General features: G+C 48.7%; 1 protein-coding gene across 2 annotated transcripts in view; it reads right to left on the reverse strand.

Moving 5' to 3' along the window:
• Positions 1-5547: 5547 nt before the first annotated feature.
• PIK3R6 (phosphoinositide-3-kinase regulatory subunit 6) overlaps positions 5548-19671 on the reverse strand; it is a 51640-nt gene continuing 37516 nt past the window's right edge. For both annotated transcript variants that reach the window (XM_077458586.1, XM_077458587.1), the window contains 6 exons: positions 18770-18860; positions 16743-16813; positions 15164-15254; positions 11836-11900; positions 9734-9846; positions 5548-7594 (listed from right to left, as the gene is read on the reverse strand). In XM_077458586.1, coding sequence (XP_077314712.1) covers positions 7438-7594; positions 9734-9846; positions 11836-11900; positions 15164-15254; positions 16743-16813; positions 18770-18860 — 588 coding nt within the window. In that variant the 3' untranslated portion in view covers positions 5548-7437. The remainder of the gene's footprint in view (positions 7595-9733; positions 9847-11835; positions 11901-15163; positions 15255-16742; positions 16814-18769; positions 18861-19671) is intronic.

Genomic DNA, 19671 nt, shown 5'->3' on the forward strand with positions numbered 1-19671 from the left:
CTAATAGACTATTTTGTCCCATTTATTTTTTATTTTTTGAAAGATATATTTTGTAGCATTTAACGTAGAGAATAAAATGGCGAAGATTGATATTCAGCAGAATTGTTTGTCATCTACCTATGCTAAACATCAACTGGGGTGATCGGCAAGCTTGCATGTATCACATTAAAGCGGTGCGCTGGCTGGCTGGAAGGTGAAAAAAGTCCTGCTAGCCGCATCTTTGGAGCAGTGAAGGAGCGGTGTATTCACCACTCCTAACCACTCCTACCCATCAAAATCAATGGGACAGGGCCGCACAACCGCTGGCAAAGCGCCTCTGCATCGGCACTACCCTTTTTCGGGCGCTAGTGGGTGTTAAAACCACCCCGCAAGTGCCCCCAGACCACCGCTAAAACGACGGTAAAACGCAGCTAAAAATAGCAGCCTTTTACCGCCGACGGCCGCACCAGCCCAGTGTGAAAGGGGTCCTAGAGGCATCAGATTTGCATATGTTATTACATCGGTAATAGTGTAGCTACAAATGTCAGATATTTCTCATGTAGAATATATCAAATTACATTTTTTATCCATTTTACAGTTTTGATGAATTGCTTCGTCTAGTTTGCAACCATCTGGAGCGACAGAACACCTCATATAGGAGGAGCCTCTCACCTACTGAAAGATTGATTATTACGCTCAGGTAAACTATCTATTTTTTTGATGCACATTACCATTATCACATTGTTATTATATGTGCAACAATCTAGCCTGAGCTCATTTGTCTTGGCTTCTCCTACGGGTCATATGAGTGCAATTATTTTGCAATCCTGTGCCCCTTTTCAGTGCAGAGTGAACAGAAGTCCACTTTCTGCAGATATCACGAAGATTAGTTGAGACAGCGCATCATCCTTCATTCGCCAGCAGCTGGCTGGACTGATGACAGTGGCAGCCTCTCAGCAAGCTGCTATCCACCCCTCCACATTGAGCGTGGGGGATCAGAGCAGCTGAGAGACAGCACCTCCCATCTTGGGGAGAGGACAGAACAGAGACATAGACGATGTATGTTGACTCAGTTCTGTGTGAAGAAACAGCAGTGGACAGTTGCATCATTGCTGCGATGTTGCATCCACCTAGGTACGTAATTCTTCCAAATAAAAATATTGTTGAAGAAATATTGCAAAATTTATCACACCAACATCCTTTTTTTTTGAAAAAAACTTTAATAATTAGAACAATATATAACCAAATAACAACAAAACAGAACATATGTTTAATTTTAAAATCTCACAGGTTTTGGTACACTGGCTCATATGGTGAGGAGCTGGTGGAAGGCATTGGTGTAACATTAGCTGAAGTTGCTGATGTCAGTGGGGATGGAGAGGGATAGGGTATAGGTGGATGGGCAGGATTAAGGGCATGTCCATACTCATTGGAGTAGGGACGGAAGTGAGGGGGATAGTAGGGATGGGTTCTGGGTGGTGGAGGGGTTGAGTACGTGTAGTAGGGTCCGGATGGTGGTGGTGGTCCAAACATGGAAGCGGATTGAATAGGATCATTTGTAATGCTCGCTTCTATGAGATCCATCACTGATTTTTTTACATCATTTTTCCTCTCCGGCGGTACTCTTTTTAGCATTTCGGCGACCATGATTCCAAAACTATGGTCTTCCGAATGCAGCTCGTCCAATTTCTGGTTCATCCGATCAACCAGTTCCGAAAATCGTTCTAGGTTTTGTGAGTTACTGCCCCTTGCTGGTCGACTTCGTTGTTGCCGGAGTCGGAGAGGCTGAGCCGGCTGCTGACTAGTGGAAGCCTCTCCCTGGTTGCGGTCCGCTTCTTCACTTTGCTGTTGTTCCAGCAGCAAAGGATCATCCAGGGAAATGGGCAACGAGCCTTCCACTTCTTGAGAAGCTGCCTCCTCCTGTGCTGCATCCTGCCGTTCACCAGCAACTGGCCAACTTGATTGTGTTCTGCAATAAACATATAAAAGAACAGTTACCCCCTTCTTATTTGAATTGTATAGTATCACTTTACAACTATGTAAGATTTTATCTTACTCTCTCAGCTCCAGGAAAGGCCGCAGAAACTCTAGTTCATCTGCGTGAACATAGGGGACAATACGCTTTCCTCCAGATCCACTCCTGGCCTCATTCAATTTGCGTACGTAGCGCGAAAAACAGTCACGCAAACCCTTCCAACGGATTTGTAAGATTGATACTGCAAAACATAAATAGGAACATAAAATGGTTTATGTCTTTTGTCTTTCAGATACCTGGCAACCGGTCATTCCCTAGTTAGTCTACATTATGAGTTCATGTTGGGCAGATCAACGATCAGCTACATTATCCGTGACACCTGCCAAGTCATATGGGATGTGCTTAACAGCATGGTTATGAAACGGCCTACACAAGATAATTGGCGTGATATAGCAGAAATATTTTGGCGTCGGTGCAATTTCCCAAATTGCCTTGGAGCTATAGATGGGAAGCATGTGCGTGTCGTTAAGCCTGTTGGTAGTGGAAGTATGTTCTACAATTACAAAAAATATTGTTCTTTTGTACTTCTTGCTGTTGTCGATGCAAACTACTGCTTCACCTATATCGATATAGGATCCTACGGAAGTAGCTGCGATTCGCGTATTTTTGCAAATTCCTCATTTGGTGAAAGGCTACGATCTAATCAGCTAGATATTCCTGAGAACTGTCCTCTTCCTGGCACAACTGAACCCCCAATACCCTATGTGTTTGTCGCAGATGAGGCTTTTGCATTGTCGCAACACCTAATGAGGCCTTACTCCAATAGAAATCTGACAACCCGCAAGAAAGTCTTTAGGATGGTTGAGTGCACGTTTGGAATTCTTGCCAATAAATGGCGTTTGTTACATACGCCTATCGCATTAAACATTGAAAATGCAATTACTGCTGTCAAAGCAGCTTGCGTGCTGCACAATTTTGTACGGGTACGTGACGGGTACCGTTTTGAGGATTCCCTTATGCATGACTTGGAAAGTGCACATATGACTGCTGCAAGGGGATCCTGCGATGGTGCCACTGTTCGTGAAAAGTTTGCATCATACTTTATTTCACCGGCCGGTGACTTAGAATGGCAATTGGATGCCATTTCCTAACTACATTGCTCACTGCTTTGCATCTAGAATTTGCTAATGTGTTATTACGGTTATAATGTTTTCCTGCTATGTCATCTTTATTTCATGTAATAAAAATGATATGTTGGTTATTTTTTTTTCTATAATGTAATAATAAAAGAATCATTCATTCACGATCATTCATTATTAACATTTATTAACACTAGCAGTTAGCATCAGTGAAAGAATACACAAAAGTGACGTGGCAGGTGACGTGACAGGTAACGTGGCAGGTGACGTGGCAGGTGACGTGGCAAGTGACGTGGCAGGTGACGTGGCAGGTGACGTGGCAAGTGACGTGGCAGGTGACGTGGCAGGTGACGTGGCAAGTGACGTGGCAGGTGACGTGGCAGGTGACGTGGCAAGTGACGTGGCAGGTGACGTGGCAAGTGACGTGGCAGGTGACGTGGCAAGTGACGTGGCAAGTGACGTGGCAGGTGACGTGGCAAGTGACGTGGCAGGTGACGTGGCAGGTGACGTGGCAAGTGACGTGGCAGGTGACGTGGCAAGTGACGTGGCAGGTGACGTGGCAGGTGACGTGGCAAGTGACGTGGCAGGTGACGTGGCAAGTGACGTGGCAAGTGACGTGGCAGGTGACGTGGCAGGTGACGTGGCAAGTGACGTGGCAGGTGACGTGGCAGGTGACGTGGCAGGTGACGTGGCAGGTGACGTGGCAAGTGACGTGGCAAGTGACGTGGCAAGTGACGTGGCAGGTGACGTGGCAGGTGACGTGGCAAGTGACGTGGCAGGTGACGTGGCAAGTGACGTGGCAGGTGACGTGGCAGGTGACGTGGCAGGTGACGTGGCAAGTGACGTGGCAAGTGACGTGGCAGGTGACGTGGCAAGTGACGTGGCAGGTGACGTGGCAGGTGACGTGGCAGGTGACGTGGCAGGTGACGTGGCAAGTGACGTGGCAAGTGACGTGGCAGGTGACGTGGCAGGTGACGTGGCAAGTGACGTGGCAGGTGACGTGGCAGGTGACGTGGCAGGTGACGTGGCAAGTGACGTGGCAAGTGACGTGGCAGGTGACGTGGCAGGTGACGTGGCAAGTGACGTGGCAGGTGACGTGGCAGGTGACGTGGCAAGTAATAACACCATGAATTTAATAAAAAGGTTAAACTTACATTTGTCACTACGATCGGTCGGCAGCATTGTTTCCCAATCTTCGAAAGTCAGTCTACATATTTCTAACCAAGCACTATCCCTCTTGGATTGATCCTTGTAGTCGGGATCTTGCTTGTTATATATGCAGGGTCGCTGCCTCACATGTCTGATGAGGGATTCATTATCTACTGGCTCCCTGTGCTGCACTTCTCTGCGGCCTCGGGATGACATGTTCTTCAATCTTCTCACAATCACAATCACTTCTTTTCTTCTTCACTTCACCTACCCACACTTCACACAGGAAGTGATCAGTGTATGGGAAGGGGGAGGGATGCCATTGTGTTCTTCTTCCTGTTAAGTCGCTTGGTTACAGACAGCGATCCGACTTGTAGGCGACTTGTATTGAAATGTATGGGTACAAGTCGCCTATAAGTCGCCTTGAAGTAGTACAGGAACCTTTTTTGAAGTCGCTCCGACTTGAGTAGCGGTCATTAAGACGGCTCTCATTCATTTTAATGGAATTACTATTGTCAAGCGACTTGGGGCGACTTGCGGTCTGACAAGTCGCGTCCCAAGTCGCGGTAGTGTGAACCGGCACTCAGGTCGCTGGAGGTGTGTTTTTTGTTTTTATTCCCCCCTCCTGTAAACGCCCCTCGTCTGATCTGCCTCTGTGTGTGCGGACTAACCAGGGTAACACCGAGGTGCGTTTACAGGCAAGAAAGAAGTGGCGTATTGTGAACCCGCGCGATCGAGCCTTTAAAACAAAATGATGGGTACGTTTTGTTCTGTGCTGGAAGATGTGCTTAGCCTGAAAACGGAAAAGGAATGCGGCCATCACATGTAAGGAGCGCCGAGCTGCAAATTGTGACATTTTTTGTTTTCGGATTTAGAAACCCTTTTTAAAGCGGAAGTTCCACCCATTTCAAAGACTTTTTAATAATCAGACACTCACCACAGTCCAGGGATAGCGGGCAAACGATGCCCCGCCCCTCCTCATCCTCTGCGGCCCCGGCATTCTAACTGTGGGCACTGGGCTGTGCGGGAACGCACTGCGCATGCGTGAGTCGCGATGTGAATGGACGGGCAATCTTCTGGGTCCTGTGACTTGTCCCAGAAGTTTGCAGGGGGGGGAGGGGGGGGCAGAGGTGAACTTCCAGCGCCAGGAGAGGAAGTGGGTGCCTCTAAAAAGGAGATAGCCGCTCCCCCCCCCCCCCACAAAACTGACATGGGAGGGGGTCCCCATCAGTTCCATTTTTGGGTGGAGCTCCGCTTTAACTTGCCCTGGTCTACATTGTTGCGGCTCCAACAACAAACAATTCATGAAGATCTCAAAGTTTTATTTTTACAGCAATTCTTACAATAAATAAATAGAAGATATAATCTGGTGTAACAATCGGCGGGTGTTTTGTTCTCGCCACAGATAATCGGTAATGTTTGTACAGAAGACGGAGGCGGTTATCGGACTGAGCGTCGGCCAGGCACGGTGGAATGTGCCGATCCCAAGCCTGGTGCTGGACGCCGGCAGAGGCTCCTCCCACACACTCCACGAGTCCGAGGAAGAAGGAAGATGGCTACAACTCAAAAATTCAAACACTGACAATCTTTATTTATATGGACAAAAGTAAATATTACCCACCTGGGACCACCTCACTGACCAGGGCAAAGCGAACAGAGAGACTGTGCCTGTGTCATCCCTCCTTCACCGACGCATTTCACCCACAAACTTGGGCCTAATCATTGATCCGGATCACGGGTCTCCAAACTGCGGCCCAGGGGCCAGATGCAGCCCTTTGCTTGTCTGTCTTTATCTGACCCGTAGAGCACTTTTCCTTCCACTGATGCAAGACATATTCCTCCCACTGACACCAACAAAGGGGCACTGTTCCTCCCACTGACACCAATGATGGGGCACCATTCCTCCCACTGACACCAATGATGGGGCACCATTCCTCCCACTGACACCAATGATGGGGCACCATTCCTCCCACTGACACCAATGATGGGGCACCATTCCTCCCACTGACACCAATGATGGGGCACCATTCCTCCCACTGACACCAATGATGGGGCACCATTCCTGCCACTGACAACAATGGGACACTATTCCTCCCACTGACACCAATGATGGGGCACTATTCCTCCCACTGACACCAATGATGGGGCACCATTCCTGCCACTGACAACAATGGGACACTATTCCTCCCACTGACACCAATGATGGGACACTATTCCTGCCACTGATACCAATGATGGGGCACTATTCCTCCTACTGACACCAGTGATGGTACACTATTCCTCCCACTGACACCAATGATGGGGCACTATTCCTCCCACTGACGCCAAGGATGGGGCACTATTCCTCCCACTGACGCCAAGGATGGGGCACTATTCCTCCCACTGACGCCAAGGATGGGGCACTATTCCTCCCACTGACGCCAAGGATGGGGCACTATTCCTCCCACTGACGCCAAGGATGGGGCACTATTCCTCCCACTGACGCCAAGGATGGGGCACTATTTCTCCTGTTCCCGCCTGGGACCTCCAATGATGTATTCAACCCACAGACTTGGGACTGATCGTTGATCTGGACAACGTAAAGAATCAGCGGAGGAAGCCTCAGACTCTTTTTGTTTTGCCCGGATCAATAAAGATTGTCAGCATTTGAATACTTTGGAGTATAGCCAGTACAGGTGTGTAAAGCTCAAATGTACTCGGTGTGAGTTTGGCTCCAGTGTGTATATTTAGTACAGACGTGATCTGGTTGGCACCGCTCCTCACACACACCAGTGTGCTGTCAGTTTAGAGAGTCTCGGATATTTCGAGCTTTTGGTAGATGCCGGAGATTATACCGACTTGACGGATTCTTGTATCTCTCTGCCGAGTTCCCGGATCTGCACACCAGGAGGTCTTGCTATCTCAGCTGCATTCCTTATTTAATTCATAGCAGGCATGATGCAGTAGAGGAACACCTCAATGTGGGGGGGGGGGGGGGGGTGGAAATGGATGTAAAGCAGAACTCGCCATTGAGGTCCTCCAAAGTTATACGTAGACAGCGAATAATGCTTGACTCTGTCTACAATCAAAATATCTCTTCAAGAGGAAAGAGTCAATATTTCTGTGCAGCTTAATTCGTGAACCAAGAGATGGTGTACTGTAGATGGAGTCATCGGTGGTCCGTTGGTTTGGTGGTCAGCCGTGGTCCTCCTGACATCACTGGATAATGCCTGCAAATGTATTTATTGGGAGCAGCAGAGATTTTGTCATATATTGGCTCAGACCGCCAACTTCCTTCCCGTCCCCCTGGCCGCGTGATGTCCTCATCTTCTGTAAGCTGTATCCAGGCTCCTGGCAGGGGGTGACCTCAAAGCTGGGGGGGAAAAAAAAATATATATATTTTCAGGGCAGTTATTTTGAGAAAATACATTTTGAAGATCAATGTCAGGACCTGAATCTGAACCTGGGACCTCCTTTTCTTGCTAAGCTACCGGAGATGCTGGACAGCTCCCTGTCTGATTGCTTAGACAACCTTTGCCTTATGACTTTTTTCTCTTGAACCTTGAAGCCTTTGCTCCTCCCACAAACTCCCTCTTTTAGGCTGGGTTCACACTGCTGCGGGGGGAGATTCGGATGTGATTCGCACCGCAAATCACATCCGATCTCCGTAGCGATGCGAGTTCAGCCATACAGATAGTATACAGATAGTATGGCTGAATTCGCATCGCTCCCGCAGCAAACTCGCACGGGACCCTTTTTTTGGTCCGCAACAGAATCGGATCGCATGGGGGTTCACACCATGCGATCCGATTCCTGTGCGAGTCGGCAGATCGCACTGCGATATGCGGACGGATCTGGGGGTGTCATTAACATATCATTGACACTCCCAGCCGTTCGCATAGGGCAGTGTGAACTGCCGGCGGGAGTAATGCGATGCGGGAAAACGCCGCGGATTCGCGGCGTTCCCGCATCGCAGCGGTGTGAACCCGGCCTTAGGCCATGCCTTTGCACTTCCTGTTTGCCAGATTATTGTGCTCTCTCCAGCTAATATCTCGCTCTTGTCACCCCTGTTGCCGCTCATTACCCATGTGTTCACCTCTAGAGACCAGCCGACCCTCACCTGACTGCTTTTGTAATCCATCCTCTGGCATGACTCCACCCTAGCTCCTATCAGAGAACTCTATATTAACCTGTGCACTGCAGGCCATCCCTGCTGATCAACCATTGTGTATTCTTTTGTGTGTTAGCTTCCTGTTACCTGCCATGTGCTCTTCTGTTGTTCTGTTACTGACTTTGGCGTGTCTTTGACTATCCCTGTTTGCCTGTGATCCTGACCTTTTTGGCATGTCCCTGACTATTCCTGTCTGCTTGTGGCCCCGACCTTGGCTTTGTACCTCACCATCCCTATCCTCCTGTTGCCTACTGTGGGTGTGAGCTGGGGGACCCTGGGGGTCGCGACCTGGAGCCAGTTGCAGCCAAGTCCATCCTCACCACTCGAGGCACTGGTGAACACCTGCTGTCTCTTAGACTCCGCGCCCCAATGAATCTTACGCTCTAACCCCGGTGAGACCTGTCTCCCGTCCGCAGCAGTCAGCCGTAGGGTCCACAACCTTGCGCTACACTCCTGATCCCTACGGTGTGCATCTGTCACCTCGCCTCAAGGTAACCTGACACAACCTTTTGGCTTGTTCCTCGATTACGCTTTTGCTTGGTCCCAACCTACAACCACTTGTTACCAACCTTTGGCTTGGTTACTGACTACGCTTATGCTTTATTACCTGCTTTATCTGCCGCTGGACCCCACCTTGCTCACCCCCTGGTGGGGTGATCCTGAGGACCACGACCTGGTACTAACTCACAGCAAAGCCCATCTTCACCATCAGAAGCTCTGGTGAATACCGGTTAGTACTTAGTCTGCACACCTCAGGAGAGCCAACGTCCTCCTTCAGAGTGACCTTCTTGTATACATATCCTACTGGTCTTTGAGCTTGACTCCAGATCATAACCGCTGTCTACTTCCATTGTATTCTGGTTGGCAGGCAATGGGGCGCTGTGTTTCTGCTCCCCACGCCAGCTTGCATCCCATTTGCTGAGCAAAAGGACACCGCCGCCCTCCTTCTCTTGCCAGCTTGCATCCTGGTTACCGGGCAATAGGGTTGCTAGCCTAGCTTCTGCCAGCATTTGCTCCCTGCGCTTTCCCTGACTCTGTTGACAATTGTTGGGGAACCAGTTTTGGCATGTGCGCCCTAACCCCGGGATTGGCCCCATTCACAGTAGACCCCTTATTTAAAACTCACCAGCCCGTCCCTCTAGGCTTATTATAGTGTTCTTGCTGACAAAGGCCTCATCACCACCCACCCACCAAAAAAAAAAAAAAAAAGCCTGCATTTTTATGGACCACCCACCCACCAAAAGCCTAACAAGGCAGCCAGGAGGGTCATGCACATGCCATGGCAAATTTTTGGCCCATGTTTAAATCGCAGTAGACGGATACGAGGAGGCAACTTTTCACCTGGAGACGTTGGTGTAAGTCCTTCGGCTGTCCTTGTCCATCTGAAGGCTCAGAGTTCTCAGCTCCAGGCTCCTCATCTGTACGCTGGACACCTTCAGCCCCTCGCTGTTACCCTGCAAGAGAGAACCGTGACATTGTGACCCCCACCCCCCAGCTGGATGACATCACCAACCATCACATTCAGAGGAATTGGCCTCACGCTGCTCCAAATCTGAATATTTAATTCTTCTTACAACCAAAGTTTTAGGATTGGTAAACGACACGACCAGCGTGACTGATTTTGGTTATTGTTCATAAATGACCCGCAGAACCCTCAGTCTAGTGTAGCCCCCCCCCCCCCGTCCTAAACTGGAGCTACTATCTCAATGTGGTTTTTGGCTGGGCTGTAGTTATTTTAGACTAATTTGTATTCTTTTTCACCTGGTTTTTCCCTATTGTAAAGGTTGGTGTGTTTTATTTATTTTTTTAAATAACAAACATGTTATACTTACCTGCTCTGTACAAGGGTTTTGCACAGAGCAGCCCACATCCTTCTTTTCTGGAGTGCCCTGGCGGCGCTCCTGGCTCCTCCTCTTCATCGGGTGCCCCCACGGAGAGCCGATTATTATATTTTTTTTCCCCCTTGGGGTCACCCGTGTGGGAGCGTGCTCCTGAGTCCTGCTGCTGCGTCCATTGACACAGACAGCAGGACTCCGCCCCGCCCCCTGCTTTCTCTCTTTGTGCAGGGTGACTGGTGTTGTCTCCGCCCCCTCCTGTAGTTTTCTGCAGGCAGCCTGTAGTGGGTGGAGTTTTCTAGGCCCCTCCCACAGCTCTGCTCTCTCTCCTTGTGCAGGGTGACTGGTCTTGTCTCTGCCCCTCCTGTAGTTTTCTGCAGGCAGCCTGTAGTGGGTGGAGTTTTCTAGGCCCCTCCCACAGCTCTGCTCTCTCTCCTTGTGCAGGGTGACTGGTCTTGTCCCCGCCCCCTCCTGTAGTTTTTCTGCAGGCAGCCTGTAGTGGGTGGAGCCTGCTTGGCCCCTCCCACAGCTCTGCTCTCTCTCCTTGTGCAGGGTGACTGGTCTTGTCTCCGCCCCCTCCTGTAGTTTTCTGCAGGCAGCCTGTAGTGGGTGGAGCCTGCTTGGCCCCTCCCACAGCTCTGCTCTCTCTCCTTGTGCAGGGGGACTGTTCTTGTCCCCGCCCCCTCGTGTAGTTTTCTGCAGGCAGCCTGTAGTGGGTGGAGCCTGCTGGGCCCCTCCCACAGCTCTGCTCTCTCTCCTTGTGCAGGGTGACTGGTCTTGTCTCTGCCCCCTCCTGTAGTTTTCTGCAGGCAGCCTGTAGTGGGTGGAGTTTTCTAGGCCCCTCCCACAGCTCTGCTCTCTCTCCTTGTGCAGGGTGACTGGTCTTGTCCCCGCCCCCTCCTGTAGTTTTTCTGCAGGCAGCCTGTAGTGGGTGGAGCCTGGTTGGCCCCTCCCACAGCTCTGTTCTCTCTCCTTGTGCAGGGTGACTGTTCTTGTCCCCGCCCCCTCGTGTAGTTTTCTGCAGGCAGCCTGTAGTGGGTGGAGCCTGCTGGGCCCCTCCCACAGCTCTGCTCTCTCTCCTTGTGCAGGGTGACTGGTCTTGTCTCCGCCCCCTCCTGTAGTTTTCTGCAGGCAGCCTGTAGTGGGTGGAGTTTTCTAGGCCCCTCCCACAGCTCTGCTCTCTCTCCTTGTGCAGGGTGACTGGTCTTGTCCCCGCCCCTCCTGTAGTTTTTCTGCAGGCAGCCTGTAGTGGGTGGAGCCTGCTTGGCCCCTCCCACAGCTCTGCTCTCTCTCTCCTTGTGCAGGGTGACTGGTCTTGTCTCCGCCCCCTCCTGTAGTTTTCTGCAGGCAGCCTGTAGTGGGTGAAGTTTTCTAGGCCCCGCCCACATTAGTGCTCTTTCTCCTTGTGCAGGGTGACTGGTCTTGTCCCCGCCCCCTTCTGCAGTTTTCTACAGGCAGCCTGTAGTAGGTGGAGTTTTTCCAGGCCCCTCCCATAGCTCTGCTCTCTGCACAGGCTTCCCCCGGAGTTCAGCTTTAAATCACATACTTTCTGTATTATGATAGAGAGAAGGTCAGAAGGACACAACTGTATCTTGGAGTCGTACTTACCAAACCTGACCGTCCAGAGGAGGATTTCGTTGGCTCGTCGGTGCAGATGTTCAGACAAACCAGAGCTGCAAGAAAGAGAGGCATTATCAGCTTGTTGTGGGGCTCTGGGTTGGGGGTTGGGGCTCTGGGTTGAGTTGCCGCCAACATGGACAAGGTATGTCCCCAATCACCACAATCGCCTATCCTGAGCTTCAGCAAGGTCCATTTCATCTCACAAGTTCTATTCTGTCTTTTTTAAGCCCAACTCCTAGAAAATGTAAAGTGGTACTAAACCCAAAATGTAATATATTACAGATCACCATTTATTAGATGTAGCGGCTGCAGTAGTTTTCTTTTTTAGACTGGTGATCTGGTCAGTAACACACCTCACTGTATTAGAGCGCCCCAGGGGGCAGCATTGTCAGTCTGGGGGGAGGGGAGTGTTAGATGGACTAGCAGATTTAGATACACTAGCAAATTGAAACTGAACTCCACCTCACACTTTATAATCAGCAAACAGTTTTTTGTTTTTTTTTCCCTTTTGGGATAAAGGTTTTACATCAACAAATCAAAGCTGATCATTGTAAGCTCCCTTGCCAGTGGTAAATGGTTTGCCTAAAACACTCTACTACATTTGCAGGAGGGCTTGTTCTGTTGAAAAAACTGACTCGATGGCTGGATCACCAGGTGAAAATAAAAGGAAAGAAAAAGCCTAAAAAGGGAAAACGAATGCAGCCATCACATCTAAGAATTGGTAAGCTGCAATATAATAAATGTTTGCTTTTGGGTTTAATGGCTAGTTCACACCACATGCATTCCAGTGCTTTTTTATTTTTTTTATTTTTTTCTTTCTGCGTTCAAAATGCATAGAAAGTAGGTCACATGGTTTTCTATGGCACCAGTGCTTGCACTTCCAGTGTGTTCCAGTTCCAGAAAAAAAAGTAGAACATGCTGCATTTTTTTTCTACACAACTGTACTGGAACACGATAAAACGCATAAAAAATGCACCAGAACGCACCTAGACGCATTAAAAACCCACGGGACCCCAGTACAGTGAAAAAAAAAATTAAATAAAACAGTAAAATTAGCATTTGGAAGTGCATTATAATAAACGCGCAGAGACTCGCATCGCACGGATTTGGAGGACGTTTCTGTGGTGTGAACAAACTCTAAGGGCTGGTTCATACCACATGCAGTCCAGTGTTTATTTTATTTTTTTTCTGCATCATAAACTTATGGATAGTAGGTTATATGCTTCCCAATGGTATAGTTCACACCAGGGCGTTCCAGAAAAAAAAAAAGTAGAACATGCTGCATTTTTCCTGCACTGCGCAGTAAAATGCATCAAATGTGAAAAATGCACCAGACCCCAGTACTGTGAAAAAAAAAAAAAATAAACTGAAAAATAATGGCAGGCATCTGAAAATGCATCCAAAACGCAATGGAACACATAAAAAATGCACTGGAACGTGCCAAAAACGCGCATGCAGAAATGCACCGAGTACGGATTTGGAGTGCGTTTTTGTGGTGTGAACTGACCCCTAAGTGATTGTAAAGTCTCGTGTTTTGTTAAAAAATAAAAATCATGTTCTACTTACCTGCTCTGTGTAAGGGTTTTGCAGAGAGCGGCCCCTGATCCTCCTCTTCTCGAGTTCCTGGCTGGTGCTCCTGGCCCCTCCCTCCTGTAGAGTGCCCCCTCAGCAAACGGCTTGCTATGGGGGCACCCAAGCCGAGCCACAGCTCTGTGTGTCCATTCAGACACATAGAGCTGTGGCCCGGCCCTGCCCACTTTCTCTCCTTATTGGCTGACTGACTGATAGCAGTAGGAGCCAATGAGTCAGTCAATGAGTAGGGGAGTCCTGGGCAGCCTAATCTCTCCTGCAGACTCTGATGTTAAGGGGGAGCTCTGCGGACTCTGGTGTAAGAGGGGAGCTCTGCGGACTCTGGTGTAAGAGGGGAGCTCTGCGGACTCTGGAGTAAGAGGGGAGCTCTGCGGACTCTGGAGTAAGAGGGGAGCTCTGCGGACTCTGGAGTAAGAGGGGAGCTCTGCGGACTCTGGTGTAAGAGGGGAGCTCTGCGGACTCTGGTGTAAGAGGGGAGCTCTGCGGACTCTGGTGTAAGAGGGGAGCTCTGCGGACTCTGGTGTAAGAGGGGAGCTCTGCGGACTCTGGTGTAAGAGGGGAGCTCTGCGGACTCTGGAGTAAGAGGGGAGCTCTGCGGACTCTGGAGTAAGAGGGGAGCTCTGCGGACTCTGGAGTAAGAGGGGAGCTCTGCGGACTCTGGAGTAAGAGGGGAGCTCTGCGGACTCTGGTGTAAGAGGGGAGCTCTGCGGACTCTGGTGTAAGAGGGGAGCTCTGCGGACTCTGGAGTAAGAGGGGAGCTCTGCGGACTCATTACCTTCATATGATTAGAAATGTAATTTAATAGCAAAATATATGTATAGTTTATACTTAAAAAAAAAAAAAATTGCCATGCAGCGCTAAAGTGTTCGGGTTTGTCTTAAAGAAAAGGTGGCAACCCTAACTCCGCCTGCAAAACATGCCAGGATCTATTGATTATCTAATGCCGGGATCTATATGATTATCTAATGCCGGGATCTATATGATTATCTAATGCCGGGATCTATATGATTATCTAATGCCGGGATCTATATGATTATCTAATGCCGGGATCTATATGATTATCTAATGCCGGGATCTATATGATTATGGAATGCCGGGATCTATATGATTATCTAATGCCGGGATCTATATGATTATCTAATGCCGGGATCTATATGATTATCTAATGCCGGGATCTATATGATTATCTAATGCCGGGATCTATATGATTATCGAATGCCGGGATCTATATGATTATCTAATGCCGGGATCTATATGATTATCGAATGCCGGGATCTATATGATTATCTAATGCCGGGATCTATATGATTATCTAATGCCGGGATCTATATGATTATCTAATGCCGGGATCTATATGATTATCGAATGCCGGGATCTATATGATTATCGAATGCCGGGATCTATATGATTATCGAATGCCGGGATCTATTGATTATCTAATGCCGGGATCTATATGATTATCTAATGCCGGGATCTATATGATTATCTAATGCCGGGATCTATATGATTATCGAATGCCGGGATCTCTATGATTATCGAATGTCCTGGGGCTGCACAGCCAATGTGTGTGAGGGCTGAACGTCCCCCAGTGAGGGTTTACATCTCTAATGTCTTCCAGCACATTTTCCCTGCTGTGTCTGTATAACTGTGGTGGGGAATTAGAGTGTAAGCTCCTCGGGGGACTGATGGACGTGGTCTGTATGGTCTCGGTGTGTGGAAGTCTCACCTTCAGTGTCTTTATTGGGTATGGCTTTGATGATGGCTCCAGCACTTCTGAGCACCAAGGAAGAATCCTTCCCCCTGTTACTGGCCAAAGCCTGCAACAAAAGCGTTACGTTTTTAAAGGAAAACCAATAGAAGCAGCACATACACAGATCTGTCATTAGGTTGGATACGATGGTCATCTCCCTGCTATGGGGCCCTAGCAGGACTCCAGGGGCCCGGTTCATGAGGAAAACACACCCCCTGGAGCAGCTCTGCATAGAAATCAATCAGTTTCCAGTTTTTTTTTTTTTTTTTTGGTTCCTCCAATGGGGACAGGAAGAGAGGGCAGTTCCTCCAATGGGGACGGGAAGAGAGGGCAGTTCCTCCAATGGGGACGGGAAGAGAGGGCAGTTCCTCCAATGGGGACGGGAAGAGAGGGCAGTTCCTCCAATGGGGACGGGAAGAGAGGGCAGTTCCTCCAATGGGGACGGGAAGAGAGGGCAGTTCCTCCAATGGGGACGGGAAGAGAGGGCAGTTCCTCCAATGGGGACGGGAAGAGAGGGCAGTTCCTCCAATGGGGACGGGAAGAGAGGGCAGATCCTCCAATGGGGACGGGAAGAGAGGGCAGATCCTCCAATGGGGACGGGAAGAGAGGGCAGATCCTCCAATGGGGACGGGAAGAGAGGGCAGATCCTCCTAGGGGGGCAGGGAAGAGAGGGGAGTTCTTCCTAGGGGGCGGGAAGAGAGGGGAGTTCTTCCTAGGGTGGCGGGAAGAGAGGGGAGTTCTTCCTTGGGTAGCGGGAAGAAAGGGGAGAGTTCTTCCAATGGGGACAGGAAGAGAGGGGAGTTCTTCCAATGGGGACAGGAAGAGAGGGGAGTTCTTCCAATGGGGACAGGAAGAGAGGGGAGTTCTTCCAATGGGGACAGGAAGAGAGGGGAGTTCTTCCAATGGGGACAGGAAGAGAGGGGAGTTCTTCCAATGGGGACAGGAAGAGAGGGGAGTTCTTCCAATTGGGACAGGAAGAGAGGGGAGTTCTTCCAATGGGGACAGGAAGAGAGGGGAGTTCTTCCAATGGGGACAGGAAGAGAGGGGAGTTCTTCCAATGGGGACAGGAAGAGAGGGGAGTTCTTCCAATGGGGACAGGAAGAGAGGGGAGTTCTTCCAATGGGGACAGAAAGAGAGGGGAGCTCTTCCTAGGGGGGGGTGGGAAGAGAGGGGAGCTCTTCCTAGGGGGGCGGGAAGAAAGGGGAGTTCTTCCTAGGGGGGCGGGAAGAGAGGGGAGTTCTTCCTAGGGGGGCGGGAAGAGAGGGGAGCTCTTCCAATGAGGACGGGAAGAGAGGGGAGCTCTTCCTAGCGGGGCGGGAAGAGAGGGGAGCTCTTCCTATGGGGACCGGAAGTGAAGGGAAACCATCTCCCAAATTCTACTTAACAAAACCGTACGGTGTTCTAAATCTTCCCTACTCCTCCTCTCCCCCACCCCCCAATAAATTTGTCTAGAAATACATTCTATAATTGGGTATAAACCATTCATTTACAAAAACAATCAAACGTGACCAAACACTTTATCGTTTCCTTTCAATGAGCTTTCTATGAGATGTACCTTTTTATAGTGAACCTGGATCCCGGCGCCACGAAAATCCACCACCGTCTTCTTTCTGGTTATCGTGTTCACTAAACAAAGAACATTTTTATTAGAATGACAACTTGGACACTTTGGGAGATTTTTTTTTTTAAAACTGGAGCACAAAGAATCTGGTGCAGCTCTGCGTGGGAACCAATCGGCTACTAGGTTTTAGGCTCCATTCACACTTGTAGGACTCCAAAGTCTGGAGTACAACTTTGGATGGGTGTGCGTTTTGGATGCTACTTGTTGTCCCTCTGCAATGCCGGATCTAAAACATTCAGGTACGACTTCCATGCAACTTTTGAGGGCAAACATTAGAGGTGCATCAAATAGAAATCATGGTGCCAAAATCGAAAATGACAGTTTAAAAAAAATAAAAAATAATATATATATATATATATTTATATTAACATTACATATAATAATTTATTTTTTTATTTTTTTTAAACTGTCATTTTCGATTTTGGCACCAAAATTTCTATTTGATGCAGTTAAATTTATTAGAAAGTCAAAAAAAATAAAAATAAATAATAATAATAAAAAAATATATATATATTCAACTTTTTAATGTATTTAATTTTATATGAATTAATTATCGGCCTTTATTGCCACCTTTTAGCAAAAGAAAAGCTCAGGAAAAATGCATCCCTTTAAATTCTATCTATATCTTCACACTGGTCCATTCGTTTCCATTGTGGTGTTAAAAATACCTGCTTGCTGCATTTTTTTGGCCAGTTAAAAAACAAAAAAAAAACGCACCTCCCCATTTAAAATGCATTGAAAATGCAGCCAGAATGCATCAATAAGGCATCCGTTTAACGTTTTCGATGCAGTTTTTTTTTTTGAGTCACATGAAAAACGCACCATAAACGCAGTCAAATTGTAATAAGAGCGCGGCAAACTCCTGCGTGTTTTCGGGGGCCATTATTGGCACCCTTTTCTCCTATCAGCAAAATGCCGATAACACCATTTTCGGCCGATTATGATTTGGCCGCTGAAATTTCGGGGGCATCTCTAGTTAACATTATTGTATAATGCCGCGTACACACGCCCGGTCTTTCCGGCAGAAAAGGTCCGATGGTCTTCCCGAACGGAGTTCCGACCGAACGGACTTGCCTGCACGCGAACGCACCGAAGTCCGTTAGTTTTGAACGTGATGACGTACGACTGGAAATGGACGTTCAATAGCCAATAGCTGCCCTTGCTTCATATTTGCACACAGACGAACGGTTTTCCCGATAGGAATCGAGTCCGTCGGAAAGATTTGAAACATGTTCTATTTCTAGGTCTGTCAGAATTTTTTTGAAGAAAACGATCGGATTATCCCACACACGATCGGAATTCCGTTGGACATTTTCTGCCGGAAAGTCCAGTCGTGTATACGCGGTGTAAGGCCCTCAAGTTGCCTGAAAGTTGGACCAAAGTAGTGCATGAACTACTTTGAAGTCACTTCGACTTTTAGCTGCACATATATACACACGGTTATCATTGGAAAACGTGGGGTGCGACTTGTCATCGTCTATGGGCTCGAGGGTGTTCGGATCGGACCCGCCACACTGCACACCGCCAATCATAGGCAGCGTGTGTATGTGCAGCTGCTGGTCGGGAAACGCCTCACTGCCTATGATTGGCGGTGTGCAGTGAAGGCTTTCTGGCTGGTTCAATCCGATCGCGGCCGAGCCCATCGCTACTTGATGTCCAAAGTTGCATGAGAAGTCGCACAAGTGTGAATGTGCGGTTATTGTCAAAGCTTTTATTCAGAAGAAGCTGATTGGCTGCCATGCAGAGAGCTGCACCAGATTCTGAGTGCTTCCGTTTTAGTAAATCTCCCCCTTTGTGTGTGTGAGGACGGGAATACGAGGGACCCCGTGGCTGAATTCTTATAGTCACAAAGTAGATAAATCTATCATGTGTGAACCAAAGTAGTTGGCAAAACCAGAAACGACCTTTTTGTAAAAGTATCAGCGACCTCATCGCCTTTGCCGCAGTGTGACCTCACTTACATTTAGTGAAGGCGCAGTCCTGGATCTCCACCTTCAGCTCAGTCAGGAAGACGTCCTCCACCGGCTCCAGCGTCAGGTCTCTAAAGTGGATCTAAAAGAACATCAGATCTTAAAGTAGAACTATAGGATAAACTTTTTTTTTTTTTTTCCCCCATTTTGGATCGAATAAGGGAGCGTTATAACCCCTGTCAGATTTTTTATTTTTGATAGATAGCTAAAAAAAATTGTTTATATATATATATATATATAATCTATCTGTGTCCCATTGCATAGCGATCTGTGTCCCATTGTGCCATAGCCCAAACAGGAAGAGGAAGGAAATCCCTGCAAATTACCCAGTTCAGGACCGCCCTGTAGCGGTTTTACTGCTACAGGGTGGCACCTGTGTAAACAAGGCAGACCCCCAGTTCTGTGTAAACAAGGCAGACCCCCAGTTCTGTGTAAACAAGGCAGCCCCCCAGTTCTGTGTAAACAAGGCAGCCCCCCAGTTCTGTGTAAACAAGGCAGCCCCCCAGTTCTGTGTAAACAAGGCAGCCCCCCAGTTCTGTGTAAACAAGGCAGCCCCCCAGTTCTGTGTAAACAAGGCAGCCCCCCAGTTCTGTGTAAACAAGGCAGCCCCCCAGTTCTGTGTAAACAAGGCAGCCCCCCAGTTCTGTGTAAACAAGGCAGCCCCCCAGTTCTGTGTAAACAAGGCAGCCCCCCAGTTCTGTGTAAACAAGGCAGCCCCCTAGTTCTGTGTAAACAAGGCAGATCCCCGTTCTGACAGGTGGGAAGGGATGGAATATGAGTTCCTGCAAAGCAGGGAACACATTCCATCTCTTCCCCCAGTAAAATAACCTCCCCCACAGTACACAGACATTTTCTACGCACACTGTTAACCCTTTGATTGCCCCTGATGTTTA

This window comes from Lithobates pipiens, unplaced genomic scaffold (genome assembly GCF_037356315.1).
Source record: "Lithobates pipiens isolate NorthernLeopardFrog02 unplaced genomic scaffold, aLitPip1_a1.2 Scaffold_28, whole genome shotgun sequence".
Classification (NCBI taxonomy): domain Eukaryota; kingdom Metazoa; phylum Chordata; class Amphibia; order Anura; family Ranidae; genus Lithobates; species Lithobates pipiens.